Raw genomic sequence first — 23502 nt, 5'->3', positions numbered from 1 at the left:
TTCCGTGCATCGCAAAGCTTCATTTTATGCAGATGCGGTCTTATAATACTGACTGTCCTCCATGTGTGTCCCTGTCCTTTGTGTCTTTGTCCCCTCAGTCTGATTGTACTCTCTCTGTTGCTTACAAGAGTTTTGCCTTATTAAAACATGCTCTTATTAGAGAAAAATGCAAGCTGGGGCTTGTTCGTAGGGAGCAGAACTATCTTAAAGGAAGAGTATTTAAAAATTAACACAAACAACAATTTATTTATAGAACATATGACAGTTTAGGCTTCATTCTGTCATATTTAAACTATTGGTCTTTTGAAGTAGGGTTCTGTGGAGAAGTTATGAACATCTTACCTGTTGCAGATAGCTGCTTGCTCGACCTCAGATTGGAGACATATTGATTATGTCAGTTTGATAAACTTAAGTTATCTGTCATCAACAACTGAAATCTCACAAACTTCATTGTGATTTTTTTTTTATGTCCAGAGGACCAGATTTAACTTTTTTAGATTCATTGTGATTCTTGTATATTTTATAAACGTGTACACAGAAACAGTTTATTCTGGTCTTGGCCCTGTGCGGACTAGCTATTAGCTCATCAATCCAGTTCAAATGAAAAGTCTGGTATTCCCTGAGGGAATGCAAATCACCACCACCTTTCTTGTGTAAACGGAGATTCTCTTGTGTCGAGAAAAGATGGAGTGGTCAAACCTTTAAAATAGTTTTATGTGGGATTGCACAATCAAAGTATGGGTTGTGAATGATACTACCACATCTAATTTCAGCATTATATCTGTAAAATGAAAAGAATTATGATGAAAGTTTTGTTTTGTAAAGTCTGTTGGCTGTGCTAACCAACTTAAATTGGACTGGCTCTAAAAGGTAATCGGTTTAAATGTACTTCCAGCAATAACTTTCAGAGAGTTTCAATTCAATCTTTTAAGTGGTGGATGAGATATTTTGCTAAAATACAAACAGAGGTGACACCAATACTTAATGGCAAAGTTTTAAACAGAGAACTTGTACAAGCTACTTTAGAGCTTGTATTGGGAATCTGTCCCACTCACCTAATTTTACCTTAACACCTATAATATTGACTGAGTTACTGACATTTGTTTGTGTTTGCTAAAGCTGATTAGCTGTGGCAGCCATCTTAAATTGGGTTGGGTCCAAAAAGAAATCAGCTGGATGTGTAGAGCCAATAAAAACTTTCAGACAGATTCATTCAAACAATTTCCTGTTGGATCAATAAAGTTCTATCTTATCTTATCTTATCCTTATCTTTATCTTTATCTTTATTCTCATCTCATTAAAATATGTCCAGTGATCCAGGAAATACTTTGTTAACTGACAGACCAATGAACAGATCCACACACAAACATGCCAAAACACCATCATCATTTTCACGGCCAGCAATAGCAATGGCTATCTGTAACAGATAAGATACTAACTGTTCATAAACATTCCACAGAACCCCATTTCAAAAGATCTGAATTGTTGTTTTAATTTAGCCACATATTTTAGGATGTTCCTGCATTGGACGCATAAACGCAGATGTCTCTTGCCTTCAGTGCAGCGTGACTATGCAGGATGAATGTTTTCATGGCCTTTTTTTTTTTTTTACAAAAACATGCTCGATGAAACGAGTTGAGTTGAAGAAAAAACTGTTACATCTGTTTGTGTGGGTGTGTGTGTGTTTTTTATTATTATTATTTTTGTTGTATTATTCCAAATAATTTCCTGACATTCTTGTATCAACATGTAACTCGAACGAGTTCTTGAAAAGCAGGAACCCTTGTGTTATTTAAAACTGCAATAAAACAGCCTTTTTTCTGCTAATATGTGCAGAGTGTTTATGTTGTAGTCGAGGCACAGCCGTAGTAAGACAGAGTACGAGTGTGAATGAGAGGGAGGCCGGTGGAACAGTGAGGCTACAAGGAGCAGAGGTCACAAAGGTGCAGGACGTCAAGTACTTGGGGTCCACTGTCCAGGAAAATGGAGAGCGTGGTAAAGAGGAGAAAAAGAGAGTCCAGGCAGGATGGAGTGGATGGAGAAAAGTTTCAGGAGTGATTTGTGACAAAAAGGGTGTCAGCAAAGGTCAAAAGAAAAGTTTACAAGACAGTGGTGAGACCAGCTTTGTTGTATGGTCTGGAGACAGAGACATGGACAAAAAGACAGGAGAAAGGTCCGTGTACATTCAGGCAGTTCGTTTTTTGAATGTACACGGACCGAGAAAGAACTGGAAGTGGAAGAAATGAAGATGCTGAGGTTCTTCTTAGGAGTGACAAGGCTGCATAAGATTAGGAATGAGATAATCAGAGGTACAGCACAGGTTGAACAACTAGGAGATAAAGTTAGAGAGACCAGACTGAGATGGTTTGGACATGTCCAGAGGAGGGACAGTGGGTATAGAAGGACGTTAGAAGTGCAGCTGCCAGGAAAAAACAAGGAGGAGATATATGGATGTAGTTAGAGAGGACATGGAGGCAGTTGGAGTGAGGACAGAGGATGCAGAGGACAGAGTGAGGTGGAGGAGGACGACTCGCTGTGGTGAGTCGACCCCTGAAAAGAGAAAAGCCTAAGGAAGAAGAAGACAGTCTGGCAATTAGTAAAATATCTTCAAAACTGTTGGATGAACTGAAGTGAAATCATATAAAAATAATGAAAACAAAAAGTCATCACCTTTCAAGTCAGAGTTTTAAACTAAGATGTTTTGGTTTTATTGAACAGAAAATTCAGCAGTTTTAATATCATTAAAACAAACACTGCACACTTGCACCTCCCTTGAGCCTCTTCGGTTTCACCTCTTCCTTTTGTGCCCCAACTTTGTGACATATAAGACATTGTCTCGCCGCAGATGGGTTTGAAATAGGTCACGTCGGGTCAAAGGTCAGGCTCATTTATTCATTAGTGTGGACAATCACACAGAGCTAAGTAAACAGTAGCTGAAGGCCCTTTGGTAAATGTTACAAATGCATTATGTAGGAGATACATTCCAGATCGACATACTGTCCAATTATCTTCCTGGCTGTAAATAAATGGATGCTGAGTTGGGTTTAGGCATTGTGTGAAGTCTGATGTAGCATTCACACTAACGTGATCCTGTTTCCTTTTATTCTTTGTCTTTTCTTCAGGATCTGTTTTTACTCTTTCTCACTTCTGCATATGTTCTGCTATTTTAGCCACTCAATTGTGCAGCTCATTCAGAATATTTCGGTTTTAATTATTAGTTTTTGTAACTTTTTACACTTTTCACAATATTTACCTTTATTTAGAAACATTTTGCCCATAGAAATAGGTTGAGATTTTTAATTCCTTTGAAAACATTCTTCACTTTAAAGTCTACTTTAGTTTACTTGCTCTATTTTTAAAACTCTTTTCATGCTTCTCTTAGCTTTTAGCTAGTATTTTGCTACATTTGGTATTGAGCTAGTAGTGTTATGCTACTTTTAGCTATCATTTTAAATTAGCTTTTAGCAAGTGTTTTTTGCTATTTTTAGCATGCATTGTTATTAATTAATCTTAAGCACAGGTGTTATTTATAAGATTGAATTTACTGAGGAATGATGAAGACTTTTGGATAACAGACAAAACGTTTCAACAAGAATAATCCATCCAGAGGACCTTATTTCACTTTTTTCTTTTTTTCTACCTGGATTATTGAGCATGCATCAGGATGTATTGTTCTTCTTTTAGCTAAAGGTGTCACCTCTAAAAGAAAATTGGTCAGAGCTTTTCTGAAATATTGTCTGAAAAAGCAAATAAAGTTTGGGTTTTGTTGCAGTAAAATGTACATTGTTCGTGCTTTTTTTGGACATGTATAATACCATATTTGTGTTTACATAATACACAGCAACAAGAAAATTAAAATGCTTTTTAAATAATTAGTAGAAGTGATGGCTTTAAGCTTGAAAAAGGTTTCTCTTAAATATTTTGATCATACCTCGTCAAATTAAAAACGTTCATTTTATCCTTTTTGAGAGAAAACGACAAAATGCTAATGTCAGGGCCTTTTATGCCCGTTTACATAAGAAAACACTGGAACTGGACAGTTACTTGTGGAACTCCAAATGCTATTGGTTCTGGTCTGCACATCTCTTAACCAGTAATGTTAGCTGTCAAATAAGACGCTGAGCCACATCTGATGGTAAATCCTTAACGCTCACATCTTGTGCACGAGTCCTTGTGGCTCAGTGAGACTAACCTGTATAAATAAAGGTTGAATGAATAACCAAATTTTTTAAAATTATGTTTTACAACAACGGAATGTCTAAAATCCTTTATAGCTTTTGGTTTTGGTGTGCCACCCTATGGATTTTCAGTGTCCCACACATGGCCACCTCTAGGCCTGTCACGATAACCAATTTTGCTGGGCGATTAATTGTCTCCGAAATTATTGCGATAAATGATAATATTGTTTGAAATTTGACAATAATTAGTAATTATTGTCAAATTGAAGAAGAAATGTTGGTTAATTTATTGTAGTACATTTTGACGCCTCGACAAGACAGCGGCTTTTCCCCCGAGATCGGCCAGTTTTCTTAGCTCGTAGCTTAGCTTCTCAGCTTAGCTGCTTTTAACGATCCAAAAACATGATTTGGACGGTTAAAAAGGATTTAAAGAAAAAAGAGAAAGGGAAGGGTCAGTGAAGAACACCGGCGTTGAGCCTTTTGTCATCCAGTAGAAAGAGAGAGACACGAAGAAACAATAAGCCGATAAATGAAAATGAGGTCGATAATTTTCAATTATCATGCGATTAATTGATTTATTGTTTATCGCGACAGGCCTAGCCGCCTCATTAAAAAAAATTCCTGGTGGCGTCACTGCTTTTAGCTACAAGCTGAATTCTGCTTCTTTTAGCTTTAACAATACAGTTTCAGCTTTTTCTGCAAATTTCTTCCAAGTCATGCAGCACTAAACCTTGACCTTACATCTTCCCAGAAAAATACGCTTCTCTTGTCTAGGTTTGTCGTTTTTGTGAAAGTGCCATTAATGTACGAGTGCGGTTGCAGGACACAGATGAGCACAGATTAGTGATTCATTCCTGTGTGATAAAGCACTTTCACTCCCTTTCTGGTGTGCCAGACATGTACACTAACATGTTATCTTAGCATGAGGGTACAGTGGGGCACATTTTGGATCTGCATGCTTTGATGAGGGGACAGTTTGAGCCTTCGTGCTGGTCTAGGATCAGCTTGTAAAAGTGGTGTCATGTTATCTTTACTCTCTTCTCCCTGTCCCACCACTGGCACTCCCTTTCACACAGAGTCAGGACATTTATCTCCCACAAAGCACGCTGTCTTACAAACACACACACCACCCAAAGCCACCTCACATTCCACCCAGACAGTATACACAGAGCTGAGAGTCATGAGATAAAAACTGAACAAATTAAAAGTCTAGCATTCCTTGAAGAAATACATATCGCCTGCTGCCTTCCATGATGAAATTTTAGTCTAAGATTATGTTGTGTTGAGAAATGAGTCGTGGCTGTTTTAGGTCAAATGTTGAAAATAACATTATGTGCAATCTCGTCATATTACAAGATGTCACACTCGAAGTATGTTTAGTGAGTAACTCTCAGCAACGAACACGCCTATTTTTTTTAACAAAATATTTGTAAACGGACTGAATTATAGCCATTTTTGGTGGGGGTTTTTTTTAGGTCAGTTGGTTGTGGCACCCATCTTGAATTGGATTGGCTCCAAACATTAATCAGCTGTAGATGCACGTTCATTAATTATTATCTGAAAGTTTCATTAAAATCCATGAATCAATTCATGAGATGTTATGCTAACAGTGTGGACAAACAAACACAAACAAGAGAATGACAACTTCAAAAAGTTTCATATGAAAAAAAGATCATATGTTATAACAATTATCACAAAAATATGTTCCTAGCCTGTAATATATATATAAAAAAAAATAAAAAAAATTTCATGGGACCCCTTATTTGGCGTATCACGACCCAAAGTGGGTCCCGGAGCCAACCCTTGGGAACCATTACGTCCAAAATCAGTTAAAACGACACATGAATTGTGGGCGGAGCCTAAAAGTTTTAAGGTTTGACAGATTGATAGCCGATTGTCCAATAGGATTAAAGCTGGAGGCCCCACCGACCAATCAGAAGTGAGAGCAGTGTCCTCCTCTCCGCATAATTAAATCCACTCCAGCGTGCTGGTGGAAGTGTTTGGAGTTTGCCATTAAACCCAGAACACCGAGAGAGGACAGGCTCGTCCAACTTCGCAACTTTAAAGGCCGTCAAAACACGCTCCAGCCCGAAAAATCATAATGAAATACACCTCAAACTTTGCTCGGAAGACGCAGGAGTTGACGTTAGAGTGACTCTTTGAAAGTGGAGCTGCTTCCTCGTTCGACAACGGGGGTGAAATCTCTCATCATCCTCACAAAGAAACTTTGCTTGCTAGGCTGCTAACTCGCACACACACACACACAAAACAACCCCTCGGGGGGAAAAAGAAAGTCCTCGCGGAAGACATTAGCGCAACAAAACGCTTTAAATCTCGAGCTAAACGGTTGCATTTGCAAGAAAACTTTTTCACGTAGCCTGAAAATGATGCGCGTGAGGAAAACGTTTGTAACGGTTTTCGAGTAGTTCTCGTCGCCGCAGGAGGAAGACGAGCCAGCTGCCACCCCCACATCTTTTTACTTGATTTTCAACAGGGCTGCTCTTTTCCGTGGGGGTTCAAGAGCAGAGTGGTTCCACAGCAGTTACTGTAAAACATGTCCGGCCGAGGTGGAGCTGGACCCCCAAGAGCCGGTGCCCCGCAGCCCCTGAAGGCGACGGTTCCCTTCAGGCTGGCCAGCAAACCCCGACCGAACCGGAGGGATGGGAAGTCAGGTATGATGTGAACACCTGCCACACCAACAGAACCACCAGGAACACATTTATTTATTACAAGCTGAAGATCTAAACCTCAGAGAGCCACTGAAGATCATTGAGGTGCAGCGTCTTCTAAACAACAAAGTTCATTTTACTGTCATTTTATTCATTCAAACCTTTTATTCATACAGTTAGCCTCACTCACAAGAGCTGTTTGAGACAAACCTATAACGTTCAGACAACGATAAACTACAGTAAAAAATGCAATTAAGGTAAAAGTAGTGTTGTAAAACAATAAATCAAGGTAAAATACTAAAAACAAGAACGTGTTTGATTTGATGCTTTGATGTCTTTTATCTTTTTTCGGCTTTTCTCTTCAGGAGTCGCCACAGCGAGTCGTCCTCCATCTCTGTCCTCTGCATCCTCTGTCCTCACTCCAACTACCTCCATGTCCTCTCTAACTGCATCCAGATATCTCATTGTCTTTTTCCTGGCAGCTGCATTTCAAACATCCTTCTACCAGTATACCCTGTCCCTTGTCTGGACATGTCCAGACCATCTCAATGACTCTAACTTTATCTCCCAGTTGTTCAAACCTGTGCTGTACTTCTGATGATCTCATCCCTAACCTTATCCATCCTTGTCACTCCTAAGGAGAACCTCAGCATCTTCATTTTTGTCACTTCCAGTTCTTTCTTGTGTCTTTTTGTCCATGTCTCTGTCTCCAGACCATATAACATAGCTGAACTCACCACTGTCTTGTAAACATTTCCTTTGACCTTTGCTGACACCCTTTTGTCACAAATCACTCCTGAAACTTTTCTCCATCCACTCCATCCTGCCTGGACTCTCTTCTTCATCTCTTTACCACGCTCTCCATTTTCCTGGACAGTGGACCCCAAGTACTTGACGTCAGTGGACCCCAAGTACTTGACGTCCTGCACCTTTGTGACCTCTGCTCCTTGTAGCCTCACTGTTCCACCGGCCTCCCTCTCATTCACACATGTACTCTGTCTGGCTACGGCTGACTTTCATTCCTCTTCTTTCAAGTGTATACCTCTCCAAGTTCTCTTCCACCTGTTCCCTGTTCTCACCACAGATCACGTCATCTTTATCATTTTCTATTAACCTTATGAAATGTTTAAAATCCCCTAAAGAACTTAAGGTGGACAGCTTCAGGTGTTCCAGGTTGCAGGACTAGTTTTGGATAAATACCACATTTCATTTTGAAGCTACAGTACGTGGATGGAGAATTTGAAAATGGTTAAATATTAATAAATTCCTCATTGGAAGTCAGTGGCCTGGATGAGTCAATTATTGTACATTACGCAACATTAGTGTTGTGCACAACGGGGTAGCACACACAGAATCACACAATATATTGAAGTTTAGACTCATGCTTTCATTAACATAACAATGGTAGCATTAATAACTATAAAAATAAAGAAAACATACAAAAACTGTCATGCAAGTATTCTCCGAAACAAGGGCGTAGAGTTAAAGCACACCATCAAGTGGGATGCCATTATATTGTTTCACGGCCTTAAGAGCATCTGCCTTCCTTTCAAAATGAACATCAATGCTTGCAGACTTGCACATGAAGCAGTAAAATGAGCCTGATGCACAAAACATATCTAGCAGAGAGTATTTAGTTGTTTTTTTTACTAGTTAACATTCTAACATTAGTATAACTTCATGTTTTGCTCTGTGTTAAGTTAAAAAAAAGTTGCTTAAAACTCATCTAAACCAACAAAAACATGTTTGTTTTTTTTAAGCCACGGTAAACTCAAAACATCAAATTCACAAATACTGTACGCAAATGTTGCATTAAGTTTTTTTTTTTTTTTAGCTTAAATGTGACAAAGTTTAGCCAGCACTATGAACTGGAGTGCTAGCCTGCTAATTCAAAAGTATTTTAATGTTTTACTAAAATCTGCTGTTTTGTTTTCAAACTCTAAGCCGGAAAGGACAAATTGCAGCAGCTGAGCTCCGGCATGAGGCGGACGATGTCCCTGGACGCCATCATCGGGCCGTACCTGCAGGGCCACTGGCCGAAGGAAGCGCAGGCCCAGTGCAGTGTGTCTCGTAAGGACAAATCCACCCAGGTCAGCTCCAGACGAAGCAAACATGGAAATACATGTTTACGTCTTTTTTTCAGAAGATTGAAAGGAGTGCAACCGTAGTTACTGGCTGCCACTGAAACTTGAAGGTGGACAATAACGTTTAATTATGTCTGTGTCTGTTACTAATATATATCATAAACCAGTGGATGAATTTTAATAAAACTTGCAGAAAGTAATCATTAGATGTACACCTACAACTGATAAATCTTAAGTGTGTCAGTTGAAGATGGCTGCCGCAGCCAAAAGGAAAATGGCTACAGCTGGGTCAAACTTTCAGATGCTGAGTTAAAACATAGGTCAGCAAGAGTCTTATTTATAAATCACAGATTTGTATCTGTCGCCGTGTTTGTAGGATGGATGGGTTTGTGTCATCATGTATTATTACTCTGCAGTTTTTAGTAAGTTGCTCAAAGTGTGACAGTAGAGGGGAGGGAGTGTCCGGTGCTTGCACAGCTATTTCATGGTGTGAACCGCAGCCGTGAGAACAGTCCCTGAAGTCGGCTGACGAGGCCGTTTCGGCTGCACCCATCCTCTCCTCTGCATCTGCAGGCACTCGCCGCTGCTCTCTGGTTGCCCACATCCTCCACCTTCTAGCTGTTTTTCTGTCCCTCCAACTCATTTTGTCTTCTGTCAAGAGTGTGAAGAGACGGTCTGTGGGTGTTCCTGCACATCAGGCTTTTAGTAAGCTGATCTGCGCTAAGTGTGAAACTACTGATAATATAAAGTCTGATGTGATTTTTAACCATCTTCAGTTTTGGATTTCACATGGTTGCCTGAAAACTTCAGGCCAAGGCTTTAATATATGTTGATTTAATAGTATGATGCAATATAACTTCTCCTGCAGACCCCCGACTCATGGGTGGATGAATCCCACGTCAGGAAAGTTAGCAGCAGCCACAAACGCTCAGCATCATGGGGCAGCGCTGAGCATCTGCGAGAGGTCAGTTTTTGCTTTATTGCTCAACACAAGTTTATAACAGATTTGTTAATCTTGGCATTTTATCTATTGTGCAAGCTCATACAAAAAGAAAAGGATTTTTTTAAATGCACTGACCAATGATCTCATCGACGAGAACTTCCCTTTTTCTGCTGTTCATTTATTTATGCCTCACCTTTCTGATAAAATCACCTCTTGAACTCAGCTGAAGTGGTTCAGACATGCTTGTATGTTTAAAAAAAACTTGTGTGTTTTGTACGAAGTTAATGACAGTAACTTGTTTTCGTTGCAGATTGCAAAACTCAAACAACAACTGCAGCAGTGCAGCAAACCCGCTGTCTCTGGGGGGCACGATAAGGACCGTCAGTGTTGTTATCCTCATGGGAGCTGTAGCCTTGGAGCTACTCAGGTAGCATCATCATCATCGTCGTTCAGACACACTGCTCTTTGTGCTTCATGCTGCTCAAATGTGTTTTCTTTTTTAACGCTGCACAGTAACTTGAGCGTCACCGACGATAAGCACAAACTAAAGCTGTGCAGCTTTTTGCAGGAAGTGAATGAAATGAAACGCAAAGGCAACAGGAAGATCGCTACATCACATGTGCTTCTGTTGCTCCGGGGGGGGGGGGGGGGGGGAGTGAAGTTCTGCTTTTCTGCACAGCTGTTCTTTGTGCCATGCTTCATTGGGTTGTTCAAGTTTTGGCCAATAAATAACTTGATGCATACAAATCTTTAAGACTTATTTGTAAAAGTCTGGAGGACTCATTTTAACAATAGCAAGTTTTAACGCTTCTTATGTAGCTGTGAAGATCAGACAAAAACCTAAAAGGCGTTTTTAAGTGTCTCTCCTGACTGTGTCAAAAATATCTGAGCCTAAATTCACTTTAACTTGTTTGTGTTCTCAGACTGAGCCAATTCCCATCCCCCCCTCTCCCCTGTCTACACTGTTCCCTCGACTGCGCTGCAGCGTGGAGGGCCTCAACCAGGAGCTGGAAGGCATGTTCATCAGCCAGTCCCCCCTCCCACAGCACAGGGTAGGTGCCACCAACAAAAGAAGTTCAGCTACTGCTTTACAGGCTGACTTTAATTACGCAATTTAAACCGTTTTATTTCCCGTCCTGCAGCTCCTTGAGGTCCCAGACGGTCACCGTGCTCCGGTTCCTCTGCACGACTGTAGCAGAGGTTCACAGAACGACCGCACCACCACACCCCTCTCCTCATCCTCTACCTCCTCCTCACCCTGCTCCTCCCCCCAACTACAAGACCCCCACTCGTCGTATACTCCTCTAGACTCTCACCAAGGTTAGTTTGTCGACTCTCATGTCAGTGCGTGTGTGTTGAGTCGGTCTTTGAATGAATGAGTCTATGAATCATTCAGGAACAGAACTTGGTAAAGAACAAGTTTTAAAATATCTATTTTAAGGACTTTATTTCTCATAACCTGTTCTAAAAAGATTCCATTTTTCTTTAGTAAAAATACAAGAAAAATGTCAAATATATGACAGTTTGAGTTGCTTGAAAAGTATTTTTGCATCAAGGTATTCGTTTCCAAAGCTCGTCTTAAAAAAAGTTACATAAACTCGAACAGAGGACAAAACGAAAGGTAAAAGGAGAGAAGTGTCTAAGCGCACCTGAATTTAAGCCACACCCACTAAAAGTAAACGAATAAATAAATTTGTACACATATAGGCCGCGCTTGTCTATAAGCCGCGGGTATCCACGTTGTAACATGAGATATTTACACAGCAATAAATTTTTAACTTTTAATTAAATACATACTGGTAACATGCACAAATACATACAGTAAATGTTTTGTTTTTTTTCTGAATAGTGCCTGTAACACGGCTGGTAAAAAAAATATTAATAATGATACAATAGCTCCAGGAAGTCATTGATCCCTATCTTCTGTTAAGGGTGTTGAACAGCTTGTGCTGTCCTCCATTTTTAATTTATACAGGTAGTGTCATTAAGTCACAAGGACCCACACTCCAAGAGAGACGTGTATTGGGCAGCTATGCGAGCACCCTGGTGTGACGAGGCTAAATGTTTTGGCTGCAAGAAGCTTGTTAGCCCGTCAAAAAAAATCCATAAATTAAGCAGCATTTTATAAACCGCAGGGTAAAAAGCATGCAAAAAAAAGTAGCAGCTTATAGTCCAGGAATTACGGTAATTAAGTTGCTCATTTTAAAAAGTACAATCAGATTTATATTATTTGTTTTGATTTGCCATACGTGTGACGGTAAATCAGAGGTATTTGAAGATGTTTTTTGAAGTACATTAATAAATTAGCCAAATCTTTTTTTCCTCTTTCAAAAAACTTTTAAACATTTTTAGAATGTGTTTCAGTGAAGCTGCATATAAAAACACAAGTTTCTGCATTTGCTCCTGGCTTCTTGCCTAAAATACATAAAGTTAACAATTGGAAATTAGAACACATCTTCAGAGTTGTTTAGTAGTCTGTCTGTATTTAATACAACAAATCTAAAGTAAAATCTCTGCAGCTTCTTTCTAATTTTTCTTTCTCTCCTGGTTTATAGACCGCAGAGAGATGTGCCTCTTGTCTCCGTTGTCCTCCCAGAATGAGGCTGACCTTCCACCACTGATCTCCTCGTCTCCAGGCCTCAACAAAAGCTGCTGCTTCCAGAGAGAGCCTCCAGAGGGCTGTGAGAAGGTCCGAGTCTGGGAGGAGGTCAGGTACGTAACATTTGTGAGCCAGATAGAGCTGAAATAGGTATTTCTGCAGAAGGACATTGCTGTGTAACTTTTTATCATGCACGAAAAAGCTACAAAACTCTCTAGCAGGAAGTGAATGGCCTTTTGTGAATGCACCTAGAAACAAATGGATTTGAAGCAGATAGTTTTGATCAAAGTTCAAGCAGAACTTTATCTCTCAGTTGATGCCTGATAGTTACATCATTATGCCGACAGTCCTGTCTCCACCCTGTGGCAGAATTCACAGGGCTGCCTCAGGTAAACGCTCGATCCAAAGTGTGTCTGATGCCTGGAATTGTACCGATGAACAGTTGCACGATTTAGTCTGCTGCCGTTTGAAAAAGTAGATATTTCTTATCTTTTCACTACAAGTAACGTAAGCAAAGCCATGAACCTAAAATTCACTTGATAAAAAAGAACTGAGAAGTTTGACCTTCCAGTTTGACCTCCGATCCTGATTGTGAGAATGATTTCCAATTAAAAGAATGGAAGGCTCAACTCTACCAGCATGTCTTATGAAACGCATCATCTGCAAAAATACACAGAACAAAGTTTGCTCTATGTGGTTTTGTCGCAAACTTTTGCTGCTTATTTGGAAAGTATTGATTGTAAAAGTCAGGGCAACACGGTGGCGCAACTGGTAGAGCTGCTGCCTCTCAGCGAGCAGGTCCTTGGTTCAAATCCCGGTCCGGAGGCCTTTCTGGGTGGAGTTTGCATGTTCTCTCCATGCATGCGTGGGTTTTCTCGGGGTACTCCAGTTTCCTCCCACAGACCAAAAACATGCTTTCCTCCTAGGCTCTCATTGAGGTGGCAGCTTCTGTTTCTCCTCCCCCGTTTTCCTTCTTCCTGCTCTGCTCGCTGTGTGTCTGAAGCGCCTGGGTCTCATCTCCCGAACATAAATTAAGAAGATTATGGATTTGGTATCGTGGGCGTTCAACTCTATTGATAAGATTTTTTTAATCAAAACTACAAGGTCCTGGGGAACCGGCGTGTCCAGCTGAGACTCACGCTGTGGGGTACGTTATGGATTCGTGGGGAGTGTGGCAGTTGATGTGCCTCTCACTTCTGTCTCAGGAGGATGTTGAAGACGTTTACATATTTGGAATTATGATAGCAGGGACTCTGCTTTTTGGCATCGGCGGGGCCCTGTTTTATCGACTTTTGAAGAAGACATCGGCAGCAGTTTCGGCCATGGAAAAGCTTCCGAGTCAGTGTGAAGTTCTGGTCCTCGCTGTGGGAACTTTAAATCGTCTGGTCTACAAGCTTAACCGTAAGGTGGAGGCGATTGAGAATCGCAGACCACCTGCGGCTTCTGGGACTCGTCAGCGTGGTGGGTTCGACCTTGAAGGAGACTCATAGCATGGATCAGTGGAATGTAATCCTACAATTAGGCATTTTCGGAAACAGAACGCCCAGATGGACTCAAGGCTGAAGAAAAAAATCTGTCTGCCTGAAGAAAAAACAAAAATCAAGCTTATCTGAATCAGACTCCCAACGGCCTCAGAGATGAGCTATCAAATTTCTCCTGGGACATGAGTACCCAAGGACAAAAGTTTCATCTATCGCAACCCCCCCCCCCCCCCCCCCCGAACTTCCTGTGCAAGCTTATCAGAACTGCTGGCTGGAACAGCATCTTCAGAAACTGTGGCTGATCTGAAAAAAAGCTCATAGACAAATCTCAACACCTTGATGTCAAATGCAAATGTAATCATGTTTTAATTGTGCTGCTGCTAGAGTTTGTTTGACGTCTCAAATCGTGTCCTGATGGACAAGATGTGAAAGATTTTTTTTTTTGTAATACCACTATCTACCCTCATGTTTCTCCCCCTTTTCCTATCTAAGATTATTATCTGATAAGGATAAAATGGCCGCGCTCTCCTGTAGTTGCAGCTTCATGCACTCCGCCCATCTTTCAGACGACTGTACGTACATATTCGCGTTGTACCTCGGTGCAATTCCAATAAAGTTTATTCTGATTCTGATTCTGATTAGGCTGATTAGTAACTCTACGTAGTCTCTAGGTGTGAGTGAGAGAGTGAATGGTGGTTTGTCTTTTTTGTCTCTGTGTCCCTGTGATGGACTTGCGACCCGTCCAGGGTGTCCCCCGCCCCTCGCACAGTGATTGCTGGACATGGACACCGGCGACCCCCCCGTGACCCCAAATGGAAGAAGCGGGTAAAAGATAATGGATGGATGGATGTTGGCATGCTTGGTACAAATTAGAGCCTGACCAATAAGGAAATTTTGGCTATCGCCGATACTGATATTGGGAGGGGAAGGCGAATGCCAATAACCGATATAATGGCTGAAATTATTTACGTTTTGTCCACCCCCAAGAATCTTAAGAAAACGGCGAGTGGAGCGAGGATTGTTTATTTAGCACAGCTGTTAGCTACCATGCAGCTAAACCTAGGTCTAACAAGTGGTGCACTGGTCATAAAAACAGTCTTCCTAACCTGCGTTCACATTTTCTATCCTCCACTATTCACCGTAAAGTTATCAAGTGTGTTACAAAAATAAAAACTGAACAAAGAAACACCCTTCCCTGTTCATTGTTTAGTCAGTCACATATGGTGAAGGTCTCATTAGTATTGACAACAGCAGCATTTTTTTTTCTTTACAGAGAAGTAAAGATTTCAGACAAACAATGCATTTCATTGAGGACAACAAATATAACATTACTAACGCTGATATATTTTACCTCTACGTTAGATTCATTGTTCTGGATAAAGTTTTACAAAGCAATATTCTATGCTAAATGTTAGCTTGCTAACTTGAGAGGCACGTAACGACAAGCGGGTTGGAGGATTGAAGATAATTCATTATTGTTTTTTTTTTTTTTTTTTTTATTATTTTAATGATCAGTTAAAACAAAATAACCATGCTCTGTTCAGCAAAATATGCTACTCCCTGCTTTCGCTGTACTGAACATCAAAGTGAAACTTAAGTGAAAGGCCATGATTTGAAAGTTCTCTTCACGCACCCTCTGCTGGATACATTGTACATTTTAGGGTTGGAAATTAGAATTGGCGCATAATGGGACAATTATAACCAATACGATAGATCCCCAAATGTCATTATCGGCCTAAAATATCGGCCCTATTGATATATCAGTTGTGCTGTAGTACAAACACTGCTATACTTTTTAAATTAAACATTTGTCTGTTAGCTAACATTAGTAAATGGTAAATGGACTGTACTTGTATAACGCCTTTCTGTCTTAGCAGGTCACTCAAAGCACTTTACAACACAATCTGTGCCTCATTTGTCTTTTCATACAGCACTTTACTAGATCTATACAGAGAATAATCAGTGCACATCTTAGGGTGCATTCACACCAGCCCTGTTTATTCCGCTTTAATCTAACTCTAGCTCGTTTTCCTAGAAAGTCCGGTTCGTTTGGGGAGGTGTGAACGCGCTATCTAACTCTGTCACAGAACAAAAAGACGAATTCTGGCCCGGGCTAAAACCTAGGTCTCGGTCCGGTAGAAGCGAACTCCAGCGCGGTTCGAATACAGTGTGAATGTAAACAGACCGGGTCCCGCTCCACAAGCAAGAAGTGGAGTACAGCGCAGGACAAACAAACACACATTTCTCTGACCTTATATGGAGCCGTCAGCTGCCTTGTGTGAAAAACAATATTCTCCATGGTCTTCTGTCTCATCTTCTGCTCATGCTGAGTCCATTGTTGAAAAATGACAAAATATAACTCCTAAAACTGCTAAAACTTGATGCCACTCCGTTTTTGTTTTTATTTTCAGAAGAAGAAGACATGTCTTCAGAGGTTTTTGTGTTGTTTCTTTCAGTAGTTCTTGGTGCAGCGCCCCCACAGGCGAGCGAGGGAACAGGTTGGTTCAACAGGTTGACTCGACTGCACAGTGCAGTGTGAATGCAAACGCAACAGCTCAAATGTAAACAAAGGTCATGAATATTGGTCCCGAACCGAGTCTACCGGACTATCAGGTGTGAAAACAACCATACACTGATGGGACACACATCGGAGGCAATGAGGGTTCATTGTCTTGCCCAGGGACACTTCGGCATGTGACTGCTGGTGGAATCGAACCCCCAACTCTTGCATTGGAGGACGACTGCTCTAACCACTTAGTCCACAGCTGCCACTAAAGCTGCCACTAGTGAAAGTTAAACGCCTTGAGTATCTTGATAAGATAGAAAAGCGCTATATAAGTTCAATCCATTTACCATTTATTTAATTTAGACTGTTTAAGCATCCATTTTTATTATTTTTCTGTTTCTGCAACCTTTAACTGTACAAACCTGGCACCTAAAAATGTATTTAGTCTAAATTTAGACGTTTTCTCTGTAAACTGCTAAAAGAGCTTTGCTTTTTTTTTTTTTCCTTATGGGTTTTATGCCGTGGTTTTGTTTTTAGCATAGCCATGAGAAGCAGTTCCAGGTGTGTGTGAATTGTTCTGACCCTAAACGTCCATATAAAGAATAAACCAAACGCCTGCAGTGAGACACACTGGCAGTGCATGTCGTCTTACCTGACATGAAAAAACATGCTGTTTCTATAAAACTGCAGTCATGATCTTGTTCAACCCTGCCCCCTTGTGTGTGGATTTTGAGTGGTTGTATAGTTTTGTACACAGATTTATGGTAACAGTTGTTTATACACAAGATTAGCAAAATGGTATTGAATTATTGGACATGTGCAGCACTAATTAAATAGTTTTATTTATTTATTTCATTCATTTATAGTTCTGTTGTATTAATCAGGGGGTGCTGCAGCACTCTCTGCACTCCTACTTCCCTTGACCTTGCTTTTTAACTTTGTTTTGAGTGACCAGGGAGGTCCGTGGGACCCATAAAGTTGTCAAACTGTAATTTCTGCTATCAACCCTAATTTCCACTACTTAAACTTTGAGCATTAGTTTAGACTCACCACTGTCTCCTTTCTGTTCCTTAGTGCTCCACGCCAAGAAAAGCAAGCCGTCGTCTCCTCCTGCCCAGACCCCAACAAGGTAAACTTCACCCCCCACGGGGGCTCGGCCTTTTGCCCCGTCAGCCTCCTCAAGCCCCTGCTTCCTTCCATGGACCTGCTGTTCCGCAGCCTCACGGGCTCTCCGGCAGGAAACTACTCAAACCAGGGAACAAGCTCCTGCCAGACGGCCTCCTCTGGTAACCGGGCTCCTTCTCCTAATCCTGCAACAGCCCCCACTGTGATGGGGGACGGCTCAGGAGGGGGTCTCGCTTTCTGATTGTGGCTGCGGACCCTTTTTTTTTCTGTGGAAGTAATGCAAATGTTTAACTGGACCAGAAAGGTGTGTTGAAAGTCATTACGAATGTTGTTTTCTTCCTTATACAAGTTCAAAATGGCCTACAGGTTAAAAAAGGAAGAGTTAAATATCAAACACAATCTAATAAATTGCCACTTAACATTTTTAGACATAGTTCTCTCAATTTATAATCCAAAGAGATAGTTTTGCCCCAAAATAAGTGCATCAAGGTGCTCAGAGATGAGGCAAACGGCTACTTTTACATTTTCCCGAGGCAATGACAAACACGTGCTCATTTCTAACCAAATGATCAGTTTTGATCAAAAGCTTCTTGTTTTTAAGGGTTCGAAGACATTTAGGTGCGACCTGCGCTAGTGCATGACAAATCAGTTGGGTACTTGTTTAAACAAAGACAATGAAATCACATTTTGATTATTATCAATTGAAGGAAAGTTTGTTTGTTGGGCAACATTCGTACATAAAGGCTTCATTTCATGAATCCCTGCTTTAAAGTTCTGTTTATTCTTTTGTGTATGAGCTAAAAATGCATGCATTGTTGGATAAAGACATTATTTTTTAATGTTCCTAGTTTGAGGTTTCACGGCCTAGTTGACTACCTAACCAGTTTTAGTGGTATAGATGTGTCATCCTTAGAGTTTGGTTCTGTTGGTTCTGCCACCCTGACGAGATCCGTGTAGCTTAAGTCCTGGTAGACGTGTTTGCACAAATCGAACTGCTACTTTTGAGTTGCGATTATTTTTTTATATAAATAAATATATTCACTTTTTTTGTACTTGTAAATTTGAGAGTAGTATTTTCTATGTTTGTCTTTTTTTTCAGTTATCTGCAGCATAAGCTAAAAAAAAAAAACAACCAACTTGTTACGTTTAGTTTTGGTTCTGTCGATGCTCTGAGGCAGAATTATTCCAGGAGTTGTATCTGGTGGACTTCTATGCACTTCCAGCAGAGGGTTTGTTATTCTGGGTTCAGTGTTGGGCCGCTTTTCCTTGTATGTGTGCATGTGAATGGAGAGTGTGTTTTTTTTTTTTTTTTACTAACCTCTAGTTTTAGTACATTTAGAAATGCTAATGGATCAAAACTTATTTTTCTACACGATGTTTCTCGGCTCTGTTTGGATGCTGGGAATGTTCTGTTCTCTCAGGTTCTGTCCACATAAATATAAGATTATAAACTGTCCTCTGTGTGAGTTAATACATTAGTGTGTCCGTTGCAAAGTGATTTGTATGCTTTTAGTGTCTGTCATTGTGAAATGAAACTTAAATATATATTTTTGTCGTTTAATTCCAGAGTGGATCTTTCTTTTAATTCCGTCCACTAAGGTTGCATTTTTGACGGCGTTCAGGTGTTCATCTAATAAAACAAATTAAGTTTCAAATATTTCCATTTACATGATCTTTTTTTTTTTTTATTTGCCAAACTTCTCATTTAACTCGTCCTGTTTTCTTTAAATGTCCAGCTTTCGTTATGTCATTGACAAAGAGATTCATCTGTATTTAAAGCAAATGTTTCTGGACATTTTAGAAGTAAAAAGTTACAATAATTTAAAAGAAAAACAAGTACAAATCAATCGGTTTCATCTTTACATCTGCAGTTTTAGATATTGATCTTTCTGTCGAATAACTTTTTATATTGCACTCTAGCTATTGTAACCTTTCTGTAAGAGGTGATTAGAATATCTGTGGGCAAAATGTATAAAAATGTTCACAAAGTAATTTTTGAAATGTACAGATGAGGAGCTGCGTATTCTGAGCATTAACTGATCACACGAGGTCTTTGTACAAATGTTGACTTCTAAATATTCAATGTCGACTCTGCTCACAAAATATCTTTTGAACCGCTGCTTGAATGTACAAGATGGCCGCCACTTCCAATAGACCTTAGAAAAGAGTGGCTATAATTCAGCCAGTTTTACAAACTAGCAAAAAGCTCAAAGGAACAGCTAAATGTTGTAAAATGCTAGCTAGTAAATGCTAAAGATTAGCTAGAAGGCAGGCCTTTTTATAGAGGGAGGCTGCTCTCCAGCTGCTGTTCCTGCTGTGGAGCCAGTCCAGAGGGGCCTCCGAGCTCAGACCCTGTACCCTGAGCTGTTTCAACAAATCTTCTGCAGGCCTTTATTTCAGCGAGAGGCAGAGGAGGATCTGGTTTTATTGGAGAAGCCGGTTTTCTGAATCCCCTAACCTGCATGTGTGTGCTCTAGAGGAGGGTGTTTGCAGCAGCTTGCTCTAAATCTATAAAAGATTAAGCATCTGGTGTGTGCTGCTGTGGAGATCTCTGGATCATAAACTGCCCTCGGGAACACAGTTTTGTACCCAGCCTGGATCCTTCTCCTTATTACGAGTTTCAAATGTATTAATAATTATTAATACCCACTTAAAGACACCGGTGTGCAAGCTGTGATTTATTTATTCATATTTTTGATCGTTCAGACATTTTAAGGCACAAAATGTTTACAGCAAATTGGATTTTAGATGGCTACCATTTGACACCGAGACAAAATTGGATTAGGTAGTAGCTGAGAGTCATCCTCAATATGTAACCTGAGCGTGACATCTCGCGATATCGCTCTACAGGCGTTATTTTCTGAGATTTGACCAAAACCACATTAGTCAAATAAGACTGTGTAATAAACAGTGGTGGGATGTAACTAAGTACATATACTTCGTTACTGTACTTAAGTACATTTTTCGTGTATCTGTACTTTACTTAAGTAGAGTTAAATGTGGGTACTTTATACTTCACTACATTTTACATCAAGTATCTGAACTTTCTACTACACTACATTTCTATAACGCGTTGCATTACAAGTTACATTCATGCTGCGGCTTTTTGATTTGTTTGTTACTTTGAAAGTAACTGATGGTGAGAGGCCCGCCTTCAAGAAGAGCTGGGACAATTACATATATTCTAGTATATATGTGACTGAGCTGGGTGCACCCACAGCACCACTAACACACCCAAAATATATTCCACCGCAAGAGAGTCAGTCAGAAGATATGCGCCTTATTGATAGATTATTGAAAGAGTATTGAAAGACTTCAATACAGCAGGACAGATTCTCTCTCCCAAAAGAGCCAGACTGGACTCAAAAATCTTCGAAAACCAACTTATTCTGAACTTGAACAAGAAATTCTTGCTGCAACATTAAAATGTGTCAGTTCATGGACGTTAGGAGACAAGAGATGTCTCCAAATGGCTCGACACTCAGGTCCAAGTTTTAAAAATGGTGTCAGGAAGTTAAAATATTGTTCAATATTGACCCATTACAGCACGGTGGCACAACTGGTAGAGCTGCTGCCTCTCAGCGAGCAGGTCCTTGGTTCAAACCCCGGTCCAGGGGCCTTTCTGGGTGGAGTTTGCATGTTCTCTCTGTGCATGCGTGGGTTTTCTCCGGGTACTCCGGTTTCCTCCCACAGTCCAAAAACATGCATGTTAGGCTGATTGGTAACTCTAAATTGTCCCTAGGTGTGAGTGAGAGAGTGAAAGGTTGTTTGTCTCGTTTGTCTCTGTGTGGCCCTGTGATGGACTTGCGACCCGTCCAGGGTGTACCCCGCCCCTCGCACAGTGATTGCTGGACATGGGCCCCAGCGACCCCCGTGACCCAAAATGGAATAAGCGGGTAAAGAAAATGGATGGATGGATGGATTGACCCATTACAAGGTTTAGACAGTATTTTAACTTGAGTTCATGACAAACTGAAGTTGAAATGATCAGATATTCCTTTGTTAGTTGTGTCTAATGCTCCTTTTGTTCAGGCAGGCAACTTTTACTTAAATGTGTTTACTGCAGTTAAAATTACACATTGGTTTTGATTTCAATTCAATTCAATTCAAAAATACTTTATTAATCCCAGAGGGAAATTATATAATTATATATAATATATATAAATTATATATATTTGAGTTAAATAAAAACTTTAAAAGGTATAAGCATTCCTCTTTCTTATTTTGATTAATGACATTTAACTCTGCATGTCATCCTTGAAATTCTGACGCACAGAATCACAAGTCCAAGTGTGAACTGTGTCACAGAGTAAACACAATAAAAACATGTATTATCTGCAGCATCGTTCATTAAAATGAAACAACACTATTAATGTATTACAGAAAATATACATACGGTACGCAGACTTAAAGATATGTAGACCATTGCATTAGGTAATACATTCAGCAAGTACTTTTACTTTTAATACTTTAAGTATTTTAAAAGCAAGCACTTATTTACTTTTACTTAAGTAAAAATGTTAATGTGGTATTTCTACTTTCACTAGAGTACATTTTTGTCTGTTTATTTGTACTTTTACTTAAGTACAGTGTTTGAGTACTTTCTCCACCACTGGTAATAAAGCACGTTATATGATGTGATATCATGTAGGTGAAGGTGTTCTTTAAGAGCCCGGCTCTTCCGGGCTGCGGGCCAGTGCGGGGCTGCGCGTGAGCGACAGGGATTGACTGCAGGATTGTGCGGGTGTTCAGTCTTGGATCCGCAGCTTCATCATGTCGGCCATATTTAAAGTCGTCGTCAAACAAGTGAAAACCCACCCAGCCGTAAGTTTCACGCTCGTATTATTATTATTATTATTATTATTATTTTTACCATGAACGCCTGAAAACGATCCAGTGACATTGAAACGCGGACACGCGCGCGGTGTGGCAGGCGCGCTCCCGATTAGCAATAAAAAACCCAAAATATGATTTTTGTTTCTATTAAGCATCAAGTTATGTGTTTTTGTATTCGCATGTGAATTTTTGGGCTATTTTACTGCGCACATGCTCCAATCTGACAACATGTCAAATTCCTCGAGATGTGTCTGAGATTTGATCAAATTAAATCATATAAAGCATGCATCATGTTTACATGAACCCATCAAGTTTAAGGACACGTTGCATGTTTTTGGACATTTAACATTTAGGATTGTGATTTGCCTTTGCCATATTTAAAAAATAATAATGTTGCTGCTCAGATAAAAACCAGACTCATGAATGAAAATCCAAGAGATTATTGTTGCAGCCATGCATGTGAGTCACAGGAGCACGTATGATATTCATCCAGGCCTGTCTGGAGTCTAGTAATCCAAGGACGAAAGGGCAAAACACTTTGCTTTACGGCAGCTACCATAAAAATAGACCACTGGTATGTTTTTGTTCACTGGTGTCCACTCATCTGACACTGCTGCTTCAGATGGGCAAAGATATCTGCTTTTTATTTATAAAAACCTTTGAGAAGAACCAAGGGCAGAAATTAATTTTCTTTAGGGGGTAGTCAAATATACTATTGTAAAACAATAACCTTTTTACTATATAATTGGTTTAAAAAAACTTAAAAGCTTAAAAGTTGCACTAACACATTTAATAACTATATTAATATGTATTATTTATAAATGTGTCCCTTATTTTATTGTGTTCGGTCCGCAGGGTGATTGACAGAGTCAGCGAATGTCAAATATGAGCGTAGTTATCCTCACTCTAAAGCCTAACAATCCCGTTAAAACTTGACTTACCTCGAAATAAACATGAATCTGTTTGGAGCGTTGTTCCTGATGTTACGCATGTATGATAGTACCTGTAAAAACTGTATGTATGATAGTACCTGCAAAAATTCTATGTATGATAGTACCTGTAAAAACTCTATGTATGATAG

General features: G+C 40.1%; 2 protein-coding genes across 2 annotated transcripts in view; both read left to right on the top strand.

Annotated features, from left to right (window-relative positions):
• The first annotated feature begins 6732 nt into the window (after positions 1 to 6732).
• On the top strand, positions 6733 to 17971 carry LOC119423607 (protein FAM117A). Its single transcript, XM_037691009.1, has 8 exons — positions 6733 to 6850; positions 8792 to 8937; positions 9800 to 9895; positions 10185 to 10301; positions 10798 to 10926; positions 11017 to 11194; positions 12430 to 12586; positions 17535 to 17971. The coding sequence occupies exons 1-8, from the start codon at positions 6733 to 6735 to the stop codon at positions 17824 to 17826; spliced, it is 1233 nt and encodes a 410-aa protein (XP_037546937.1). The 3' UTR covers positions 17827 to 17971.
• Positions 17972 to 22286: 4315 nt separating this feature from the next.
• LOC119423606 (cytochrome c oxidase subunit NDUFA4-like) overlaps positions 22287 to 23502 on the top strand; it is a 5266-nt gene continuing 4050 nt past the window's right edge. Inside the window, exon 1 of the mRNA XM_037691008.1 lies at positions 22287 to 22409. Coding sequence (XP_037546936.1) covers positions 22359 to 22409 — 51 coding nt within the window. The 5' untranslated portion in view covers positions 22287 to 22358. The remainder of the gene's footprint in view (positions 22410 to 23502) is intronic.

This window comes from Nematolebias whitei, chromosome 17 (genome assembly GCF_014905685.2).
Source record: "Nematolebias whitei isolate Nwh7 chromosome 17, NemWhi1, whole genome shotgun sequence".
Lineage (NCBI taxonomy): Eukaryota > Metazoa > Chordata > Actinopteri > Cyprinodontiformes > Rivulidae > Nematolebias > Nematolebias whitei.
The sequence above is the reverse complement of the archived record's forward strand: the minus strand, read 5'-3'. Positions and strand labels throughout refer to the sequence as shown.